The sequence below is a fragment of the Podarcis raffonei genome, chromosome 2, assembly GCF_027172205.1.
Source record: "Podarcis raffonei isolate rPodRaf1 chromosome 2, rPodRaf1.pri, whole genome shotgun sequence".
NCBI lineage: Eukaryota > Metazoa > Chordata > Lepidosauria > Squamata > Lacertidae > Podarcis > Podarcis raffonei.
Window position 1 is genome coordinate 109,814,380 of NC_070603.1, and position 22,728 is coordinate 109,837,107.

Below are 22,728 nucleotides of genomic sequence, written 5' to 3' on the forward strand. Positions count from 1 at the left end.
CCACCAGCCTCCGGTATTTATTCACATATAAAAGCCTACGACAAAAAAAAACCAAAATGGAAATTTATTTAAATTCGCGTTTTGCTATAACGCGGCCTTCCCCCAGTTCAGCCCAGTCTCGCGCACGCGCACAACGCTCCCCACAATAAAACACTGCGCCACAACCCGCCGAACGAACCTAGGGCCCCCGAGAGAGCTTCTTCACTGCGCATGAGCACAATGGTTGACCATTGTGCCGAGTTCGGTACTCGCCGTCAACCACCGAGCTAGGCGCATGCTTGGTTTGTGACGCCGTCTCGCACTCACCTTCCCTGCCCCCCACGGAAACTAGGGCGGAGGCCGCGCGCGAGCGCGCACACGTCGCGGGTCTGGCAACGGATCGCGCATGCGTATTCGTGTTCTACTAACTGCGCCACAACCTTCACGGGCGGAATTTTTTATTTCGGCTCAGTTAGTCCGACTGGATTTCAAAATGCGATTCAGGTGATGTGCTTTGAAGTAAATTTTGACTCGGATTTGGCAGGGCAACTGTGTCGGCGTGGGGCGGCGGCGCGCGCTCTCGCCTTTGTTCTTTACCGCATCGCGCGACGATGGGAGGGGGGAGTTGGGGAGAGGGAGTGGCCTCATATAAAAGCCTCTGCGCGCGCCCTGGTCGGCCATTCTGGGGTCTGTTAAAAGGTAAGTACGGTGTATCTCGGAACGTTATTGTGGGGAACGGCTAGGGTGGGGACAAAGGGGCATTACGTTAGGGTTATTTTTATTTTCCCCCTTCCCAGAATGCGTCTTAATTGGCGATTTTTAGTAAATTATTTGATTGGCTGTATCTGGAGGTAAATTGTCCTTTCAAGACTGTTCTTAGCTGAATTCTCCCCAAAGGAAATATTTCCCATTTAAAACCGAGCAACTTAATTTTAAAGGGACGTCTTCCCTTAAAAAGGAAAAAAAAACTTCATTCGTCCCCCCCCCCCCGCCCGCCCCAATGATCGTCGCGGCTTCCTCTCCTTAACAAAGGCTTGTTGTTACGTAACAGTTCGGTTTTATTGCTTGCTCTTTCTCCCCCTCTGAGTTTAAATTCTTAAGCTTAACTTTGTGATTTTTTTTTCTCTTTTCTTGTTATAGGTTTGGTTTGGCTTGAGACACCACCGTCGAACTTGCTCCGCGAAACAAAGAGAAAAATACCCCCACAATCTTGAGCCTCTGAGACGACACTAAAAAAGCCAGCTACATTTCAGATCGTCTGTATTGGGAAGCTGATAAAATTCTTTGTGACCTTGAAGGAGAACCGCCACTAAAAAACATAAAAAACAAAATTAATATTTAGCAACAACTTTCCCTGATTTTTTAATATGCAACTTTTTGTTATTTATTGACCGTCCAAAAAGTTGCTATTTTTTTAAGAAAATGAAAACCAAATATTTTTTCTTTAAAAACACAGCTTAATCCAAAAAAAAGCTAAATCTTGAGGCGCTGTCGACGAGAAAATTAATTGGATAGTAAGTGTCGCATTTTCAACCAACTGACCAAAAGAAAATTGGTCCGTGTCGAAGTGAGCTAATAGCACGAAGAAAAGACCAAAAAATGGAGGGGAAGTGGGTTTTGTTTGAGGTGTTAACCCTTAAGACTCGGGCATTTTGTCACCTAAAATGCATATTTATAAGGAGCATGATGGTCTCTTAATCCATCATCTCCAGGACTTGTCAAGGGTTAATGAGCTCCCACATAATAGATGGTGGTGACTGAGCCATAAAGTACTACTTCTTTGTGTGGGAGACGTAGAAATGGAGCTAAATAAGCAATCTGTACATAAAGATTGCAGGGTAAGAGGCGAAGGGATGAAGAAAGCAATAACTTGGTTCTAGCCAGTAGTTAAGACAGTTTAAAATACAGGGTGATATGTCAGTATTTCTAAATTTGTCAATGTTAAAATGGGGGTTGTGGGGTTTTTTTAAAAAAAAAATCTTGGAAGGTTTTATAATGTACATGTAAGTATGTAATGCTGCAGAAAATAACTAGCAATCTAAAAATAAAGATTGCAACATGATGGGAAAATTGTTTTAAACCACTCAATTTTTTTTTAAGCCAATTAAGAGTTTTCTCTGACTCAAATGAGGTCTAATGTTTTTAAAATGTTCATCCTATTTATTTCCCCTTGCTGCAATATGGCGGTGCTATTTTATCTTTTGTCCCTGACAAGCAGCATTGTATATTTCCTTTACAGGACCTTTCCATTCTAATGCCATTTTCTACCTCCTCCCAAGTGGAGAGTAAAAGAAGGGGGGGAGTGGAGTTAACCCTATAGTAGTGAATAATGGGAGGTTCTTTGAATCTCCGGCACTCATGGACAAATTCCTTTCTCCCCCTCCCCCAACTGTGTATGTTAAATAGGTTCTAGTCTATAGAACTGACATAATATGCTACAAATTGTGTATATGGTGGGGATTGTATTGCTATAGTTTCCTCTTAATAGATTCTAAAGCCTCTTGCTTTTTTTCCTAATTGCCTGTGCTTCTAAAATGGCGTCGCTGCCTCTTTCCTTCCTCATGTACAAGAACCCACAAGGCTTGCTGGGCAAGGGAGCTGATGTAAGCAGCTAGTAGTAAACTCCTCCCCCTGAATAGCTTGTGTTTGGCGCCCCAAGCAAGCAGACATGAAATGGAGGAAGGAGAGATGATGGGGGAGGGGAGAACGCCTTAACCTTCCCCTTCATCACCTTTCAAAAAAGCCGATCTAATGAAATTCCACTCCCACTGCATATATAGGAGGAGATCTTTAGATACAGCTTGATAAGTGCAAAGTATGATCATAAATCCACAATGTGTTTTTTTAGGTTTCAACATCACACGAGCTTTGGATTTCAGTTATTTCTCCCATGTTTGTCTGCTGTACTTGTATTAGGAAATTTTTGTCAAGTGCTTATGTTTAGTATCAGGCAGGCAAACTGTTTTGTGTCTTTTCCTTCTCTTTTCCCCTTCCCTTTTTTCATCTCTAGGTTTCTTTGAGGGTGGGCTTGATTGGGAAAGCATGTTCAGACAAATTAATTGCTGAGATGAAATGCTACCACTGGACCCCAAATCTTTGGCGAGTGTCAATGACACTTGCTGGAAAAGTTATAAAAGGGGGGGTGTCTGCATTTTCTCCGGCCACATGCACACAGCTGGGGGAGGGGGTAAGTTTTGTCTTAATTTGCCACATTCCACAGTTCCTGTACAATGTACTAGGAAAGAAGTTATCATTAGGAAAAATGGGAATCCAGCACTTGTATTACCTCATCAAAGGGAGGGGAACAGCCACAATTCCACCTGGTAAGCAAAATCTTTCTGGTATTAATTACATTTCACAACCTTCATTTCTGTTCCAGACCACTTTGTTTTATTTTTATTTTTTTGCTGCTGTTCTCTTCCATTGTCAGCGCCATGAAGTGACACCTACTGATGCATGCAGGCTGTTAAGGGTGTTAAATGTTTGCCAATCTGCTTAGGACACTAATGTTTAAGTTGGTTAATTCCTTAAAACAGGCGGAATCTGGATTTTTAAAATGGGTCTGCATGAACATCAAAGAGCATTTTAGAGATGCTGCCCTTGTGACTTCCCCCCATTAAGCACTGGATCCTTTACTTTCTGTGGGGAATGTTTCACAAAGCAGAATTTAAATGCCTCCATCTACACCTCCGGTGGTAGCATTTCATATTGTAACACTCCCCTCCCTGAAAGAACAAATGACACTCTTCTGGCTAGAAGTCTTTATAACACTGAGGCACTTGTCATTTCTCGTTGAAGAATATTTCAAAGTGCCCTATTAAGAAAGACACCTATTGGCAGGTTAACTTGTGTTTGGGAGTGGGGAATAGAATGAGGTAAGCTTATATAATACAAGCTTCTTAAAAGTAAACTTTGCAGAAGACAATTTCATCTCAAAATGCAGATATTGGGTAATGTTCAGATCATGCACAGATTAAGTGGGCCTTTAAATTTCAAAACTGATAGGCTCCATTAGAGGTGACATGATCTTAGGAGAATAAAACATACTGTCCACAACAGTTATGGGATAACTAGCAGCATTGGTGCATCAAGAATAGTTCCTAATAGGCTTTAGATCCTTAAAGCACAACAGCAGATGTTCATATTGGTTCAGTAAAGACGCATCAGAGTGATAATTCCAATACAGTGTGAGCTTAAAAGTTATAATAAAAACTAGCAGTGTCGAACTGCTAAAATTCTATTTTAAAAGTTAAGGAATTCAGTTTTAAGATAAGCAAAGTATTGGTGTGAGTAGCAGCCTTTCTGGAAGCACAATGGCTTACCTAGGAATTTACCCAAACTCGTAAAAGTAAGGCAAGTAGTGTGGTGTAAGACTCCCCTTAAATCCATTGTTTGAAGGATTCCCTCTTAAGGAAAAACAATGCTTTAGAATCTTTGTTGGCTTGGTATTCTGAAATTTCAATTCTGGAAGCCTGGCAAAAGAGCTGCAGCCCAGTTAAGCATTATAAAGTGATGCCACGGGCTTCAGAAGTCTTGGCCTGTTTCCTTATGGCTTAGCTTCTCTGCCAAATGTTATACCTACATTATTAGGTCAGCCAGTGAGCTGGTGAGGCAATGAAATGTCACAAGACTTTGGGACAAGCTGGTTTAGATCCTGCGTGTGCATAGTGTAAAAACAACAGTCTGAAAAGTTGGCTCTTCCTTAGTAACTTCCCCACAAGTCTGGCATTCTTTTTCTTCATCTCTTAACTGCTGCCGAAGGAAACATGGACTAAGTTAGAACCTTGACCTAAATTTGATGGACAGTAGTACATGTAGTCTGGCCCCTTGCTTCCTGCACACTTTGTGAGGGAAAAGGTATTCCCTTTTGAGAAAATCATTCTTAACTGGAAATTTCAGTGGGGCCAATTTCCATGTAAGTGTAATTAAGCTTGGTGCAAACTAGAAACCTGAGTAACATTTCCCGTAGTAGTTATGGCAATTTGTCCGTTCTTTTTAGGAAATTTATTGGCGTTTAACATAATGCCATAAATTGGTCTGAAAGGTGTCGCAGGACTGCGGTCTCTGCAGCAACAGCCATGCAGCTTGAATTTAACAAGACCTATTTGGAAACAAATCCTCTCAACAGTGAGATTTACTTTCAAGTCTATCCAGAATTGCAGCATTTAACGTTCCTCTCAAATCTTGGCTCCATCTGAAAACCTGTGACATTAATTCAAGAGCTAACATAAAAAGAAAGATCAGTTGGATGCCATGAACTCCGTTGCTTAGAAAAGTCAGTAAGCCTCAAGCTAGGTGGTTTTGCTACCAAGTTAAAATGAAAACTGGCTTTTTGATTTTGCACTTTTGAAATGCTGACCTCAAGTGGAATTGCTTGTCTGCTACAGATCAGTTTCCCCATATTTGCTAGAGTGGAAATTCAGCACACTACCGTAGTGAACAGAGTACCTTTCAAAGAAAATGAAGCAGACATACTTTTATGTGGGAGGGGGGTTGATCTGAAAACTTGCAGTAAGCAACTGTCACTAAAGTAATTCCCTTGGGAACACATTTATTTAAGACACTTTGCTAACATATATTAATAGAATTGTAGGATATGAAGATGTCTTAATTGGATTAAAATCCCGAGTCCATTCTCTAAAACTGTAAGTATCAAATGACTCTCCCCATGGAGTCCAATCCTGGAGAACTTGTTTTCAGGACAATTGGAGCATTCGGGAAAGGATAATGCTGAATAGATGAGTAGACATGCTTAGCTTGTGGTTCCAGTATCGCCTGTATCTTCCGAGTTGGTTCTCCGTCCAGTTTTTGGCTTTCTATGGTACAGCCTACATGTTACTTATGCTTCAGCAAGCCCAAATTCTGTAGTGTTTTTGTAAAAAGATTGACAGGAGTCTGCAAGATTGCAAAGTAATACAATGGGAGCAAGTAACTCTTTTGAGTGATCGGCTTGCTTCTTGCTTGTATGGCAGCAGTTGACACAAGGCATTCTTACAGGAGTGCCTTGTGGGGAACTGCTTGAGGTTCCTTGCATAATTTATTTTCCAAATCCGTGCTTTTGGTTTAGAAGTAGGGTGGAAGTTGATAATTTTGAACTTTACACAATGTATGAACATGGATGAAACATTTAAGCATTAATTCACAGTTGTCCTGATAAAAAATGTGTTCTCTTTAGCAAAGGTACAACATGCTACAGTGTTTTTATTGCAAGTTGAGTTTTTGCTGACACCTTAAATTACAGAGGTGTCAGATATCTGTATTTTTAAAAAACAAATTACCTTGCAATTATTTTTTCCCTTTTTGACCTTTGATATACGCTATGAAAGTGGCATATTGTTTAATTTCAAAAAGGTTTGTATATGATCAAGGAACAAGTACATTTAACTGCCTAGTGTTATATCTGCCTCTGGAAGGATTTCTAAGTGAGAAAAATAGTTGTGCTGTGAAGGAATGAATGCTGAGACTTCCCTTTTTTATGTTCATCTGGCATTTTACTATTGTTTGCCATTTTTTTGTTTTTCAAAATAGGAGTGGCATGACTGAGTGCAGATGTATTTAGAATTTGTTCCAAATGGTGTACTGAGTCTTAAATAAGACAGAGTTTGATTGAATTCCTATGTTTTCAGTCTGCTCTTTGAAAAGACGGCTTACCCTTTCAAGGTTTTTTAAAAACGAAATGAAGGCTTTGATCCTAAATGGCCCTTTATTCGTATTTATTTTGGAGGGGGGTATTTTTGTGGTTAGTATTTGGAATATGTTACCTCTAATTTGGAAGAAAAATATTTAAAATGCCAACTGTGTTTCACACTGGATTTGTTTGCTTGGGCACTACGTAGTAGCTCTTGCGCCAAGTTGTAGTAAAATCGTGTCCCTGTTTACAAATACTAGAACTACAGTTGCCATTTCTGGTAAGGTTACTGAGGGTTGGATTTATGTGCATGTACAGGCCCTAAAATCTTCCCCTGTGTGCCTTATTGGGAAATATAGCATATATTTGAGGTTTAGTCAGCTACAGGAAGATTATTGGAGTATACTGTTGTCGACTTGCCAGGATCTGACATGGCCCTTATTTTTCTGAATTGCATGTCACATTTCAATACAGTCATACCTTGGGTTACAGACGCTTCAGGTTGCGTATTTTCGGGTTGCGCACCGCGCCGAACCCAGAAGTACCGGAACGGGTTACTTCCAGGTTTCGGCACATGCACAGAAGCGCCGAATCGCAACCCGTGCGTGCACAGACGCGGTGCTGCGGGTTGTGAACTTGCCTCCCGCATGGATCACATTCGCAACCCACGCGTCCACTGTGTGTGCAAAATATTAGCATGGTCAGTTAACTAGTTTCTCTAATGGAGGATGAATGTTGACCAGTTTTTGGCTTCGTAGCAAAACCAGCTCTGTATAACTGACACTGTCAAACAGTTAAAACAATCCTAATGTGCTAAGAAAAGAATGGGTATTGCTGTATCCACATTCACAAATGAAACAGCATTCCCCCCCCCACCCCCATTAGTAGTAGTACTGTTAACTTTTGTATGGCTTTGTGCAGCCTGTTTGCTTGGGAACAAGTTCTGCAGAGTTGAAGTGTTACATGCATACTTACTGTACAGGGAATGGAAACTTCATGATGAGCATGGATTTTGAATGTATCTTTACTAATCCTGTGTGATACACCTGGAATGACTGCGAAACTCGTTTGTTGAGATGTTATAGCAATGTCTTGGTCAAATAGGTTATTGTTTTACAGCTGTGTAGTAGAGGAGAGGGTCAGAGCTGCAGAGAAAAAGCTGGCAGTATGAGATTGAGAGCTGTGAGTCATAATTAGAAATAAGAATAATTCTGCTAAAATTATATCTTGAAATCAAACACATTGCCATTTTCATAGCGTTCCTTTTCAGAATCTAACTGTATACCTTGGAGCATATGAAAGGTTTCAACTTGTTTCTAAGCTGTTAAAGTAGCTTGCTGCCATCATATTCCCTACTCTAGCTTTTTTAAATTACAGTAAGTACATGTACCCCAGCCCTTGGTAAATTGCCTCTCTAAACCCTTCATTAGTAAATTGTCCATAATCCTTGCAGGATTCTATTACAGGACGTGTTGCTTTGAAAACTTCTTTCAAGTCATCATCTGACACAGATTACTTTTCAGAGAATTGACTCTTAATCTGTCAGCAGTATTTTGTGGGGCAGCTTCTGTACAAAAATAATTATATGGCATTTGCAATCCTAATACTGTAGCTTTGTGCACATGCAGGGGAATGACATCTTTTTTAGAGGGGGGAAACTTAGATTAATGTTCTTTATATGGGGGGGATGTAATTCATAGCAGCTGAAAGCTCAGCAAACAGGACCTGTGATATCATCAAAGTGTCATGGCATAAACTTAAGAACCAATCTAATCAGAAATAAGGAGGTGCTAGCTCATGAAAGCTTGTGCCATAATACATATGTGCTATTTTTTCTGAAGTGTCACAGGGCTTTCTCATAAATGTGCTTTATCCTGGAGTCCAGTAAACCCTGATTAAGGTCAGTGTCATACTGCTCCTTAGGGGACTTAAAATTACTTGCATTACTGTACATCTAATGTCCAATGTACTTTACATCTAATTACTAATACACCTAAATTCATGCATGAAATGGATGTGGGGAACATAGTCACAAACCCATAGCTATAGAGCCTGGAAAGTTGAGAATGGACTGTTTATAGAATTACCAGTCTCACAAGGTTTGTAGCGCACATTGATACTTTAAATTATAGTCCATCTTTGTAGCGGATCGAATGGCAACAAAAGGAGAGACACTCAAACACAGGCGTGGAACACCAACTAGTTAAACTTACTACCTCAGTTCTCCACATTGCAGATATAGGTGTTCTCAGTGTTCCACTGCTTGCAAGGCCAGGGAGGTTGGGCAGACTGAAGTTGCTGAAATTGTACATAAGTAACATGCATATTTTTTGAATTTCTCCTGGGAATGTAGTGCTGGAAATTGCCAGATTGACAGCTCTGGAGACTGAAGTCCTCTCTTCACCGCCACAGCAGGCTGAGCCCAAGCATCATCAGTGCAAGTCTTCGTCACCAGTGTATTGCTGCCTTGCATGTGAAAGGCCATATTGTGGGGTGAAAGGGGGAGTTCAGTCTCCAAAGCCCACTTGGTCATTTGGCCTATCCACTACAGGGTGAATTCACAAACATGGACCTTGAATGCAAATGCTTTAGAACTGGACTGAAGCCACGCAAAAAGATCTTCAAGCAACCACAAGTTGGTAACACCTTCCAATCTCCCGCTCAGTTGCCCAGCTGTCCTTGGATTTAATTTTCCATCATATGAGTGCGTAATAACCTATTGATTATCACCAACAGTGGACTCACTTTTTAAAATAACAAAATTCAAGGATTTAGAAGAATGTAGGACCTCTCCTGGACCCTATTGATTTAGGGGGGAAATCTCAGTCATTGAAAAAAAGCAGGGCTATGAGAAGATCTGGATTTTGTAGGCTAGTCCTGTATTTAAGAAAACAACAACTTGAAACCACACTTGCTGGGAGATAATGCCTCCACAGAAGGCAACTCGAGTCACCAGTCCAATTTCACATTGAGAGTGAACACAAAGGTAGTTTTAGTCTTCCAGGCAGCTACATATATTAATATGCTACAGCCATCTTGAATTGGAGAGTACATTTTTCAACACAGACAGTTGCTACTGCATCAAACTTGCAAGGATTTAAGGTGCTTCAGAATGCATACTGTATTGCCATTAGATAACTGACATTTACATAGATGCAACCCTGTTCCAGATTGGCATCTGAGCCTGGTCCAGTAGAAAGATGCTTAGCAGGTTGCTACAGGCTACGTCTTTGAACAATTTCAATAGCTAGCACACCTCTTGATGCAACTAGCTGTCCTTGCAAAGAAGATAGAAAATCAGGAAGCCCCAAATCTTAACATGAAACTGGCATCTCACTGCCTCTCTAAGATTTGTGTTGGTTAATCATACATGGTACTCTTTCAGAGACTAATAAAACATAATGTGAGCAAGAGACAGTCTTGACTTGGGCATGATTTTATACCAGCAAGTTCCTACGTTGGCTACCAGAAGTTAGCTGTAGAAACATCAGCTGCTCTTGGTTTAATTGTAGGGGGCACAGCTGGAGCACTGCACAGTCTCAAACCAGCTGCCACCCATAATGTGTGCTCGTGAGAGAGAACCATGCACTGGATCAGATTTAAACTAAATTGGCATCCCTTGCTACAATTTAGCTCAGTTGCTACCCATAGGTACTGCACTGTGCTTTGGGGCCTTGACAATTAGCAGCTATATAGTATAACTTGACTGGCCATGAAAGTTGAGAAGTACATTAAACGTTAGGGGAAGTTGCCAGTAAAAAGAGCATGACTCATGAACCTCTTCAGGTAGCTTTTACCATAAAGCTTGCACATCCACTGACAGCCCCCTTTATTGTTGGCAGCATAGAAATTCATATGGCCATGGGCTTTTTTAATCACACAGCTTCAACTCTTGACTCGCACAGAATATACCATTGAAACACTGCTTTCTGAGCATAGCAACTTCATGAGCCCTTTCCTCAGAAAAGGGGTTGTGCACTTGGCTGATGACCCCCATTGGAACATAGGACATTTCCAAAAACTTGGAAAAACACCTATGAGTGCCTGATTTTGCTGCTCATGGCAATAGAAGTGCTGTGGGTTAATGACAGAGTTGAATGTACACCTGAAGGTGCTAGTGTAACAATAAGAGGTTGCTACTCCTTTTACAATAATGGCAGTGGAGGAACAAGAGAGAGGGCCCTTGGATCTTGCTTGGCTGTTTCCTGATATATGAATCAATGGACAATTGCAAGCTGCTAGGTCCAAGAAGCCTTTATGTGACCCAGTGAAATAATTACATCTAAGCAACTGTTGTAAATGCTCGTTCAGTGCACTTGCCCATTTTAAATGGGTGTGCTCTTCTGTGTGCTGTATTCCTGTAAAACATACTTAGCAGTGAGAGTGGATGTCAGAAATGTTACCACCAATAAAACGAGATTCTGGTATATTGGCTCTCACACTTCTCGTGAAGTTTTATATTTTAGCCTAGCTATATCTCACTGAATTATTTACAGTGTTCTTTTTAGAGTCAGGCCTACATACTCCAGTATGAATAATCCTGCCTTAAAGATAGGGGAGGAGAAACTTCAGTTGTGCTCCTGTGTGCCTGAGAGTATGCCCCACTGAACTGTAAACTTGCATAGGGTTGTGCTATGAAGTTTGTAAAAGTTATAAAATCTTATGATATTAGTAGGGAAGAACTCTCAGAACATTAGGTAGAAAGACATTTGTTGTGACTGAAATATATGAGATTTGGACTGCATGTGGTGAAACACAAAATGTTTATTTTTTTAAAAAATACTTGTTGGAGTTGGAAACAAAACATCTTGTAATGGCCTTCATATTTCACCAACACTCGTTCAAAGGTCATGGTGATCAACAAAATGGCAAACAAATCAGTGCAGAGGATAGCATTTCTTCACTGTTTCTCACTGTCTTTCATTATCTCTTTGCTTACTGCTCCTTTGTATTTTCCAAAGTTTATATGATTGAGGAAGCTGCTTGTTGGCTCAAAGAATAGGATAACTCTTCAGTGCAAATCTTGATCCTTTCTCTGCACTGTACATTGACTCCTGAAAACTTTATCTAAAGAGGAAACATGATAATACTTTGCACTTACTAGAGTTGAAAGCTACCCCCTGAAATTTTCTCTCACTTTTTTTTTTAGCAAAGGGAAGGTATAGTTTTAACTGTTTTGAGGAGTTAGAACTAACTAGTACGCTCCTTTTCTCCTGTATTTTATCAGAATTTCCAACCATGGGTTCCAGACCGATAGACCCAAAGGAACTCCTGAAAGGACTGGACTGTTTCCTTGGCAAAGATGGAGAAGTCAAAACACACGAAGGAATCACTAAAATTTTCAAGTAGGTTTCTAGTGTTAAGGGTATAATTGAAAGGCTTGTTGTGACTCCTAAAAAGTGATGGCTTACTAAAACCTTACGTTGTACATGCGATGTAAGAACCCTCCAGCGTAGTTTACAGCTGTTCAGCTATGGCAGGCATCCCCAAACTCTGCCCTCTAGATGTTTTGGGACTACAGCTCCCATCATCCCTAGCTAACAGGACCAGTGGTCAGGGATGATGGGAACTGTAGTCTCAAAACATCTGGAGGGCCAAGGTTGAGGAATGCATATAATTCTGAAAACTAGGTCAACTTACTGGGTGAGCTGGAATTAACAGAATTCGAATTCCCTTCTCTCAACAAATGTATCTGTGTGTGTCACCCCACCCCACTGAAAAAGCTCCCCTTTCCTTACAAATATTATCTGGTGACTATACACAGTCTCATCTTCTGGATGGCCTGCTTGCAGTAGTAGTTAATATTTCCCTTTTCTCCAATTTTAGCTTGATGAAAGATGCCCAGAAGATGGTCAGTCGCTGCATCTATCTGAACATCTTGTTGCAGACCAGAACACAAGACATACTCTCAAAGTAAGGACTTTTGAATGTTTCTAATGAATAGAATTTGGTCCGCTAGTTCCAGAGGCAGCGGGGAGTTCTGTGGAGTAAGTCTAGGAAAGGGGCTGGGGTGGACTTCTGACTCATGTCGCCACCTCCAGCAAAAGGAATACAGTGGTTCCTCACAAGACGAAATTAATTCGTTCCGCGAGTTTTGTCGTCTTGCGATTTTTTTCGTCTTGCGAAGCACGGTGTCGGAAAAGTTTTGGAAAAGCTTCAAAAATCACCAAAGTCTTCAAAAACCTCAAAAAAGGCTACCACACCACGTGCTATGAGTTGCTCCTCGAAGTCAAGTCGCAACTGTATTAACGGTTTTAAGAAAAAGGAAACAAACTTGCAAGATGTTTCCGTCTTGCAAAGCAAGCCCATAGGGAAAATCGTCTTGCGAAGCAACTCAAAAAATCAAAAACCCTTTCGTCTTGCGAGGCATTCGTCTTGCGAGGTACCACTGTATGCTTTCTATAATTACGGATGCCACTGAATTGTCCAGTCACTCACTTTACTTCACGTATTTTGCATTTTATGTTTTAACCCACCCTGTGGCCTCTCGATGATACATAAATAAATAATACTGAAATAAATAATAGTAGTTAGCAAGGTGAGCCTACCTGTATTCAGGATATTCATATCCCTGCTTTGCTTTTGCCTGTCTGTCCGCCTCCCAGTTAGTCTTACAAATCCTAGGCACTCGTCGCAACCATCTAGGAGGAACGGTGAGCAAAGCACTTATCTCAACAAAGTGTGTCCCCCTCTTTCTGCAGATTCATCAAGGTTGGTGGCTACAAGCTTCTCAACACATGGCTGACCAGCTCAAAAGCAGCGAATAACGTGCCCCTCCTGCAGCAGATCCTGCTCACCCTGCAACACTTACCCCTTACTGTGGATCATCTGAAACAAGTTAGTCAATGAAACAGCTTTGGGCGTTGCTCTTCACCCTTGCCCTTGGGTTTCAGGGCAGCAGAAATGCCCCGCGGCAAGGTGGGTGGGCCAGGAGGGCTTGGCCTTTTTCTCGGGATCACACGCCTTTCCCAAAGCCAGTACCCCCCTGGGTGCAGTAGTACAGCAACCTGACACGCATTGTTTCAGCCTGCCGTTTTGCTTGATGTGATAACCTATTTTTTCCTCCCGCCCTTTCTATTTCAGAACAATACTGCCAAGCTGGTCAAGCAGCTCAGCAAGACAAGTGAGGATGAAGGTAAAAACCTGTTCTCTGGACACTTGTAGAATTCTGACACATGCCCTCTTAGGGGCTGCACCCTTACATTGGTTATCACTATATTCCAGCAACTCATTCAATGCTTATTTCTCTCTCCTTTCCAGAGCTTCGCAGACTGGCTTCAATACTGGTCAGCGACTGGATGGGTGTCATCCGCTCCCAGAGTAGCTCCCAGCCTACAGGTGAGTGACTCTGTGCTGTCTCACAGATGCTTAGGTTAAGTTTGTAATAGCCAAATCTGGCTGTTAACCAGCCTCATCCTTCACAACTAAGAACAAGTGTTTCCCAAACTCGGGTCTCCAGATGTTTTTGGACTACAACTCCCATCATTCCTAGCTAGCAAGAGCAGAGGTCAGGGATGATGGGAATTGTAGTCTGAAAACAGCTGGAGATTCAAGTTTGGGAAACACTGAATTAGACCACAGAGATTGGTATATGCACACATTGTTTAAAGTAGGTACAAACAGTGATGAAATCTCCCTTAGCTACATCCCGAAAGGGCCAGGAAGTGTTCTGACCTTAACCCTTCTGACCTTCATTCTTCCTTGCAGAGCGAGACAAGAAAAAGCGGAAGGAGGAGAATAAAGGCAAAGCACCCGTTCAGGAAAAGCCTCAGGAGGCCAAATCAGAAACCAAGCCTGAAGAGACCCCTGAGAAGAAGAAAGAAAAGCCAAAATCTCTCCGCACTACAGCACCCAGCCATGCTAAGTTCCGTTCCACTGGTAAGTGCTGGCATAGTCATGCTTAATGAGCCATTATGGTGTAGCATTTAAGAGTGTTGGACTAGGACCCTGGGAGAGCAGAGTTTGAATCCCAACTCAACTGTGGAGCTCACAAGGTCACCTTGGTCCAGTCGCAGCCTCTCAGCTTAGCTCCACCCCACCAAGTTGTTGTGAGGATAAAATGGGGGCGGGGGGAGAACTATGTATGCCACTCTGAGCTCCTTGGAAGGAAAGGTGGGATATAAATGTAGCCAACAAAATAATACGTTTTTGAGCAAAAATACATTCTAGAAACAGCTGGCTTGCAGTCTTGGATAGGCAGGCAGTCCATACTTGCAGAGCCTATTCTGGGATCATTGCAGTTGTTGTTGGAAACAGTTATGACACTGAATGTTGCCGTTAACTTGCAGGGCTGGAAATGGAGACTCCATCCCTCCTTCCCGTAAAGAAAACTGTCAGTGCTGCAGTAACCTCGGACAAATACAACTTGAAGCCAATACCACTGAAGAGACAGAAGTAAGTCCTTCGATCCTAATGATGACTTCATCTCATTGCTCTTAACTACTTGTCGATTGGAGGGTTTTGACCCAGCGTTGGGAAAGCTTTGATTATTCCTGTTGAGCCAGCACTTTCCTAAGTTGTAACATCAACTCTTTCAGGAGGCGGGAGTTGATGGTGACAGGAGGCCTCTTGTTTGTTATCTGTAGTGAATGAGGTGTAATAGTGGGAGAAAGTGGCTCAAGCCATTCTGTTCACCGGTTTTTAGATATGCTGTAGCAAGGAAGTTTGGAATAGTGATAGGGCAGAATCTGGGTTCACACTGCCCTGGGATCTTCTGATAAAAGGGAGGGCTATAAATTGGATAAATAACAACAACAGGGACGTTCATTAGACGAGCAAAGTATGCAATTTGTGTCAAGTGAACTACAAGAGATAAAAACTCCCGAAACTGATGGGGACCTTCCTAGTGCCCCCTCCTCTTTTAACTGACTGTGTGCCTTTTCTTCCTGCAGCACATCTACTCCCATTGCAGAAAACCCACCTGCTGAGAAGAAATACAAGCCCCTCAATACCACCCCTAACACTACCAAAGAGATTAAAGTCAAGATCATCCCCGCACAACGTAAGCTTCTCTAATTTTTGTTTTTTTAGTGGTTGTTCACACCATTGTGTCTTACCCAGAAGGCTTGTCCCAGGTAGAAAATGACCTATGGAGTAACATGCACTATAGAGGCAGCTAGAATACCAGCGCTCTGACCTTTCTCATGAGTGAGGCTGTTGTGGCTGCTGAATGTTTCTGAGGCTGCAGACCTTGCCATGCTTGCTTGGGAGTAGCTCCCACTGAGCACGCTGGGGCATCTTATCACTAAACACGCTCAGGATTGCACTAATGAGGGACTTTGATTACAGAATTGCTTTCAACCCCATTTTTCTCCATTCATCCCCAGCTATGGAAGGCTTGGGCTTTTTGGATGCCCTAAACTCTGCCCCTGTCCCAGGGATCAAGATCAAGAAGAAAAAGAAAGTTTTGTCTCCAACTGCAGCAAAGGTGAGGGGAACCTGTTAATAATAATAATAATTATTATTATTATTATTATTATATTTATTTATTTATTTATTTATTTATTTATTTATTTATTTATTTATACATTTATACTTTGCCCCTCTGGCCGGGTTTCCCCAGCCACACTGGGCAGCTCCCAACAGAACGTTAAAAACGCCATCAAGCATTAAAAACTTCCCTAAACAGGGCTACCTTCAGATGTCTTCTAAAAGTCTGATAGTTGTTGTTCTCTTTGACATCTGGTGGGAGAGTGTTCCACGGGGCGGGCGCCACTACCGAGAAGGCCCTCTGCCTGGTTCCCTGTAGCTTCACTTCTCATAGTGAGGGAACCGCCAGAAGGCCCTCAGAGCAGGACCTCAGTGTCCAGGCATGAACAATGGGGGTGGATGTATCAGTATGTATATTGATGGCCAAAGCCCCAGCTTCCCCTACCGTTAACAATTAACTAAATAGAGGTTTGGGGTGTGTTTCTCAATCCTCAGTCGAGCCCCTTTGAAGGGAAGCCAGTGCAAGAAATGAGTGCCACCAAGCCAGCTTCACCAGAGCTTACCCCTGCATCAGAGCCAATGGATGTGGATAGACCTGGCACCCCTGTACCAGCTGTGGAGGTTCCTGAGCCAATGGAGACAAGTAAGGAATAGCAGGAGGGAAGGCACATCCAGTGTAACTGTGTGTGTGTACATGGAGCAGAGCTTTTTACCCGATGCTCTGCTGAGCTTGTCCAGGAAGCCTTCACCATCTTGCAATTGCTGTCTCAAAGCGAGATCCTGAGCAGCTAGTGCATGGTGTCTAAAAGGCAACTGGCCTAAGGGATCTGAAACAGGTTAGGGGTTTCCCTGCCTCTTCTGGCCCTAGCATTTGAAGCGTACGATGTCTCTGCAGCTCTGTTGCTGAGCTTGAGTGTGGTTGTGCTTTTGCAGACTCCTCTGAGCAGGGCGGATTGCTGGATTCCAAACCAGCCGATAGCCCAGTCGACTCAACCCAGCTGACAAAGAAGGGCAAGAAGAAGAAGACTGTGAGCTGGCCTGAGGAAAGCAAGCTGCGGGAATATTTCTACTTTGAATTGGATGAGACAGAGCGAGGTGAGTGCCCTGTTCTGTTATTTGTGCAAATAAAAGGAGTTGGAATGCGAAAACACAATGCCCAGCCCAGGGATTCCTTCTGCAATGGCTACATCACAAGGCCACGTGGCAGTGAAAACAATTATTTTGGGCACTCTTGGTTTTTCATCAAGGGTATCTTTGCAAGCAGTAATGTCCAGGGTTTATTTCTTTGTTGAATTAAAGCTTTGATATTCAGGAACTGAGGGTCCTCTAGGCTAACATATATTGTTTGCTGTAGTAAAATTTGGAGTTTCTCTGTTGTGCTGATCAACAGAAAGGATTGGTTTTTCCTTTCAAGAAGTTGGTGTGGGAAGGCAATAATGAACCTTCAGTGTTGGCTCACGAGGGTCCCTAGCTGCATTGTTAAAAAGAGTTTTGCCAGATCTTATTTTAGGCTTACTGTCTGCTTTGTCCTCACAGTCAATGTGAACAAAATCAAAGACTTTGGCGAAGCTGCCAAGCGAGAGATGCTGAAGGATCGCGAGGCCTTTGAGACAGCACGTCGGCTCAGTCACGATGCCATGGAGGAGAAGATCCCTTGGGTCTACCCGAAGCCCATTGACTTGCCTTCTCCACTGGTTCAGCCGGGAAGCGGGAGCCAGGAGAAGTTCACCCAGGCTGAGCGCGAGAAAGGCATTTTGCAGGAAATCTTTCTCTCCAAAGAGAGGTAGGCGAACTCCAGCAAACATGCTGACGTGTGCATTTTGAGCACTTGAGACCTTGGGTTAGATCCCTGGCATCTTCAGCAGATGACTTCCAGACTGAGTATAGGACACGGAAACTAGATGGAATACGGACGTGACTATAGGCGATGCTCTAACAAGGATATGTGTCCTGGAAGACAGCAGTGGAGAAACAGAATTGGTTGCATGGTTGGGAGAGGCAATTCCATGGCTAGTCCCATTTTGGGGAGGACCTGGGCAATTATAGCTCTATCTTCCCGTTTCTTCGGCAGTATCTGGGCTCTCAACAGTTCTCACCGTGCTTGCCCTCTCAAGTGTTCCCATGGGGCAGGAGGAGGAGCTTTATTATGTAGGGCACTAGGTGAACTGTCCAGAGTTGGCCAGGGATTTCAAGTTCTTGGCTTCCCTAGTTTCAGGCCTAGCAATCTTCACTTAGGCAAGGTGTTATCAGTCTCTTCTCTCCCTGTATTAATTCCAGACCAATATTCTCTCTCCTAGTGTTCCCGACAGTCCTCATGAGCCTGACCCAGAGTCCTATGAGCCAGTGCCGCCCAAGCTCATTCCTCTGGATGAGGTAAGTGCTTTCCCACTTTGGTGGTTCCCAATCCCCTGCTTTGAGCAGAGGAAAGTAAAAAATAAAATAAAAAAATAGTGGCTACAAGAGGAGTGGGAGTGATAGCCAGGGCTAGTCTTGCAACTGTGCAGCAGGCCAATATTTTATTTTATTTTTTTAAGAGCCAGGACACTTGATAGACAAAAACTCCTAGGTTCCCTGTGCTAAGAAAGCATATTTAAGAAAGGGACCCCAGAAACCCTGTGCTCTATGCCTATTTCCCCTCCCTCTCTGTGTTGGTTTCCCTTCTGTGTAGTGGAAACAAGCTGGAGAAGGGGAATATTTTGGATCAGAAGCACAGCCGATCTCCCCTGGGCTAGAACAGCCGGCTCTCCCACCCCCCCACCCGCCCCGTCTCCCTGGGTTTGAGCAGCCAGCTCCCCAGCAGCCAGCCTCTGCTGACTCCTTCTGTCTCCTCTGTCACCTCTCTCAGGAATGCTCCATGGATGAGGCTACCTACGAGGAAAGACTCGACCCAACCACCGCCTCGCAGTCTCCGGACGGAGCTGGGGGCTCGAAGCTGCCCCCGGTCCTGGCCAACCTCATGGGCAGCATGGGGGCAGGCAAGAACCCGCAGGGCCCCAACCCCAACTCCTCCATCAACGTGCAAGAGATCCTCACCTCCATCATGGTAACTAGAACTGCCACATTGCAGTCTTTTGAACAGCAGAAAACCGACCGCAGCTGACCTGGCCTGCCATGCCTCCTTCTCACCTGCCTCCTTTGCAGTTGAGAAGCCGAATTTCTGCTGAACCAAACTATTGGCCCCATCTTACCGACACCTTCAAATAGGTGCAGAGACCAGAATCCTCCTCCTCCTCCTCTTCCCCTCATGAAATGAAAAGAGCAGGAGACTATCCCACGCTGCGCCAGGAAGAGAAGCTGATAAATGGGATTCTGTCCTGAAACCCATTTTCTGGTGCCTTCCTTTGCGCAAAACCGGAGTAGCTCCCTCCCCAGCTAAGCAGAGGTGTACGCAGGACCAGTGTAGCCAGTGGGGACAGGGTAGGCCAAGGCTGCAGACCTCCTTTCTAATCCCACGGCTTATCTTCCCCATTTATTGCAGGGTGGCTCCAACAATCACAAAACAGAAGAGCTGCTGAAGCAGCCAGATTACTCTGACAAAATCAAGCACCTGCTGGGCAACTTGCAGGGTCAGCCTGGACCAGGTCCTTCAGGAGGTGAGTTGGTTTCATTTGGCACCTTAATCCCTCTGCCCCCCATGTTGAATAGGCCTCGCTGTTTCCATCAGCTGTCCTCCCAGGTGTGCCACACAGTTCCTCCCCAGGAGTCTGTTGCATAAGGCGCCATAGGGCTGCTTCCCCCCACTTTAAAATGGAGGCCTAAGTAAAGGACTAGGTGGCCCATCCAAGGGAGGACTTGCCAAAGCTTTGTGTTCGAATTCCAGGCGTACAGTGGCTAATGGGTTGGGTTTAGCCTGGTGGTTATGTAGAGCTGTTTCTCTCCTTTCTTTTTTCTTTCATATACAGCTGTTTTTCTCTGTTTCTCCTTTGCAATGGGACTCCATTAACAGTTCCTTTCTTCTCCTTATAGTTCCTCACGGACTGCTTGGAACAGGGCCTGGTCCAGTCCCCAACGGATTTCCCCCAGGGCCCAAAAACATGCAGCTCTTCCCTCCTGTAGTTCCAGGACCTATGCCTGGTAAGTAGAGATGGGTCCTTCCTAAAAAGAAAAGGCCAGCGTGGAATCATAGAATCGAAAAGCTGAAAGAGGGAGCATGAGAATCATCTAGTCCAACCCCCTGCAATGCAGGAATCTTCCACCCTCTGTGGGGCTTGAAACCACAGGCCTGAGATCAAGAGACTTGCGCTCTTACCAACCGATCTATCCCTGGGATTGGGGTGGGGGGGTGGGCATGGCGTGTTCTTGAAAAAGCATTGTCGGTTGTGTTTCTTTGGCTAAACCCAAAGCCACGCTCATTGTGCTCCCCTTCTGTCTTCCCCAGGACCCCACGGGGGCCCAGTTGGTCCCAACATGCCTCCCGGCCCCGGCGTGCCCAGCGGGCCTCGAATGATGGGCCCACCCCCTCCCCAGTGTAATGATGGCTACTGGGACCCTCCCGACGGTGGCATGCGAGGTGGGCCCCACGGAGGCATGAGAGGCGGCAGCCCTGGTCCAGGCCCCGGCCCCGGCCCTTTTCACCGCGGGCGAGGTGGCAGAGGCGGAGAGCCCCCTTTCCGTGGACGAGGCAGCAGGCGGAACGGCGGCCCCCCTAATGGTAGGGGTGGCCCTCCCAACAACAGCATGGGCGGTGGCCACGGAGGGGGACACGGCGGTGGCGGCCACGGAGGGGGACACGGCGGCGGCCACGGAGGTCACGGAGGAGGGGGCCACCCCGGGGACCACGGCAGGGGCCACCCCGGGGACCACGGCCGGGGACATCCTGGCGGTCATCCAGGGGACCACGGCAGGGGACATCCAGGTGGTCATCCAGGGGACCACGGCCGGGGATATCCAGGGGACCACGGCAGAGGTCACCCAGGGGACCACGGCAGGGGACATCCAGGGGACCACGGCAGAGGTCACCCAGGGGACCACGGCTGGGGGCACGGAGGCGGCCACGGTGGAGGTAAATACTGGAAATTTTCAGTGCTCTTCCCTTGATGGGGTGGGATTTGCGAGGGTGTCAGCCCAGCATGCAGAGTTTCACAGGGAGGCAAGCAGCTGCTAAAAGCAAAAGGAAAAAGCAAAGGGGAACAGAAATGTTTGAATACAGATTGTCAGTCCCCTCTGTCTTTGGCCCCTAAAACAGATTCTTCAAATGTTAACAAAGCTTCCCAGGGCATAGGATAGTCTCTTCCCATTTACTTTTAATAGCATGCTTTCTTTTGAAACTTGTTTTGCCATCTTCGGTTCTTTGTGATGCATTGCATTCTGGGTCTGCGGGTGGCCTGGATGTAACAGCATGTTGAGGAAAGGAATGCATGCAAAGTTGCTGGAACTTCCTTCCTGCCGTGGCTGACTGCCCTGTCCCTTCCCTTTTGCCTCACAGACAGGTCGGAGCGCCCCGTTTGCCGTCACTTCACGATGAAAGGCAGCTGCAGGTACGAGAACAAGTGTGCCTTCTACCACCCTGGCGTCAACGGGCCGCCCTTGCCCTAGTCGCAGGGCCCCGGGCCCCTCTCCCCAGCTCTTCTTAACTGTGGTATCAGCACACATTCCCATGTCACGGACTCCGGGACTTGAACCCCCAACTCTCGAGACTCATGCTGCATCCACCTTTTTATGGCTTCTGTGAGGCCCTTTAAACGTTTGGGGCAAGGGGGAGCCGACCACTCTCCCCTCTGCTGCTACTGATATGAACTGCCACATCCCCCCCCCCAAAAAAAAGAGGAAACCACTGGGAGGCACCTTCTCCGTCTGGTCTGTGGAGCGATGAGGCCACCCATGGCTGTGAAAGCACAAGAGACGTCAGGGCAGGATTTTGGGAAAAGCCGACCGACCTGTGTAAATATCCCTGTGAAAACCAGCAAAGGAGGAGGCTCTGAAAGGCCTGCCTGGGCTGGACTGTATTCCACCACAGGTTCCCAGGAACCAGGCCTGCACTGAGGACTTTGCTTTTCCTCCGGCAGAACAGCTGGCCTCCGCAGGCAAACGCTGCCCTTTTAGGAACACGCTTGTGAGGCAAGGCGAGAAGCAGCTGCTTCTGGATAATTCTGCGGTCGACGAATCTACAGCCCTGGTTGAAGGCCCACTGGGAGATGGGGGAATTCCAGTAGTTGCCACTTGCACAATACCTTACTGGTGCCCATCCTCTCCCCTTTGTCAAATCTTCCCCACTGGCTGCAGAGATGCGGTTTCCTTTGGTGCTATGTTCTGTCATTAGGGGAAACCTACAAACTGTTTTCTATGAAAACTCAACCTTGACTCTAATGATTTAGGGGGGTAATTTTTGTTTTCCTGATTTATGTTGTTGGTTGTGGGTTTCTTTTTTTCCTTTTCTTTTTTTTTTTTAAGTGTCTCACAAGGTGTGGGCTTGTCATTACATCTTATGTCTCCCGTTCTCCTTGAAGTGGGTGCAGTCGCCCCTCTCCTGAGGGGAAGGAAATGTCTCTTCTCTCTCTAAGTTTTGTATATTTTGTACATTAGTAATAAACATGGTGGGAAAATGAGTTATCTAATTTAACCCTTGTCGTCTGGGCTGGCTGTTCTTTTCCCTGGCAAATAAATTACATTGTATTCATTGAACCAGGGCTCGAGGGGGAAAGGGGTGAATGGTTTTGAATTATTACCTGAACCAGCCAATTCTCCAGCATAGG

At 44.9% G+C, this 22,728-nt stretch overlaps 1 protein-coding gene across 7 annotated transcripts; it reads left to right on the plus strand.

Annotated features, from left to right (window-relative positions):
- Positions 1 to 231: 231 nt before the first annotated feature.
- PPP1R10 (protein phosphatase 1 regulatory subunit 10) lies at positions 232 to 22,595 on the plus strand. Of its 7 annotated transcripts, none has more exons than XM_053378577.1 (21): positions 232 to 483; positions 1,120 to 1,493; positions 11,835 to 11,952; positions 12,434 to 12,520; positions 13,309 to 13,444; positions 13,691 to 13,742; positions 13,868 to 13,945; positions 14,315 to 14,485; positions 14,896 to 15,001; positions 15,499 to 15,608; positions 15,934 to 16,034; positions 16,532 to 16,679; positions 16,970 to 17,131; positions 17,573 to 17,819; positions 18,334 to 18,409; positions 18,882 to 19,079; positions 19,515 to 19,629; positions 20,003 to 20,110; positions 20,415 to 20,891; positions 20,928 to 21,038; positions 21,462 to 22,595. In XM_053378577.1, the coding sequence occupies exons 3-21, from the start codon at positions 11,846 to 11,848 to the stop codon at positions 21,569 to 21,571; spliced, it is 2,700 nt and encodes an 899-aa protein (XP_053234552.1). In that variant the 5' UTR covers positions 232 to 483; positions 1,120 to 1,493; positions 11,835 to 11,845; the 3' UTR covers positions 21,572 to 22,595. The 7 variants fall into 7 exon arrangements, with proteins under 7 accessions (XP_053234552.1, XP_053234549.1, XP_053234553.1 ...); XM_053378578.1 differs by having other exon boundaries at positions 233 to 483; positions 20,415 to 20,858; positions 20,943 to 21,038; XM_053378574.1 differs by having other exon boundaries at positions 20,415 to 21,038.
- Positions 22,596 to 22,728: the final 133 nt, after the last annotated feature.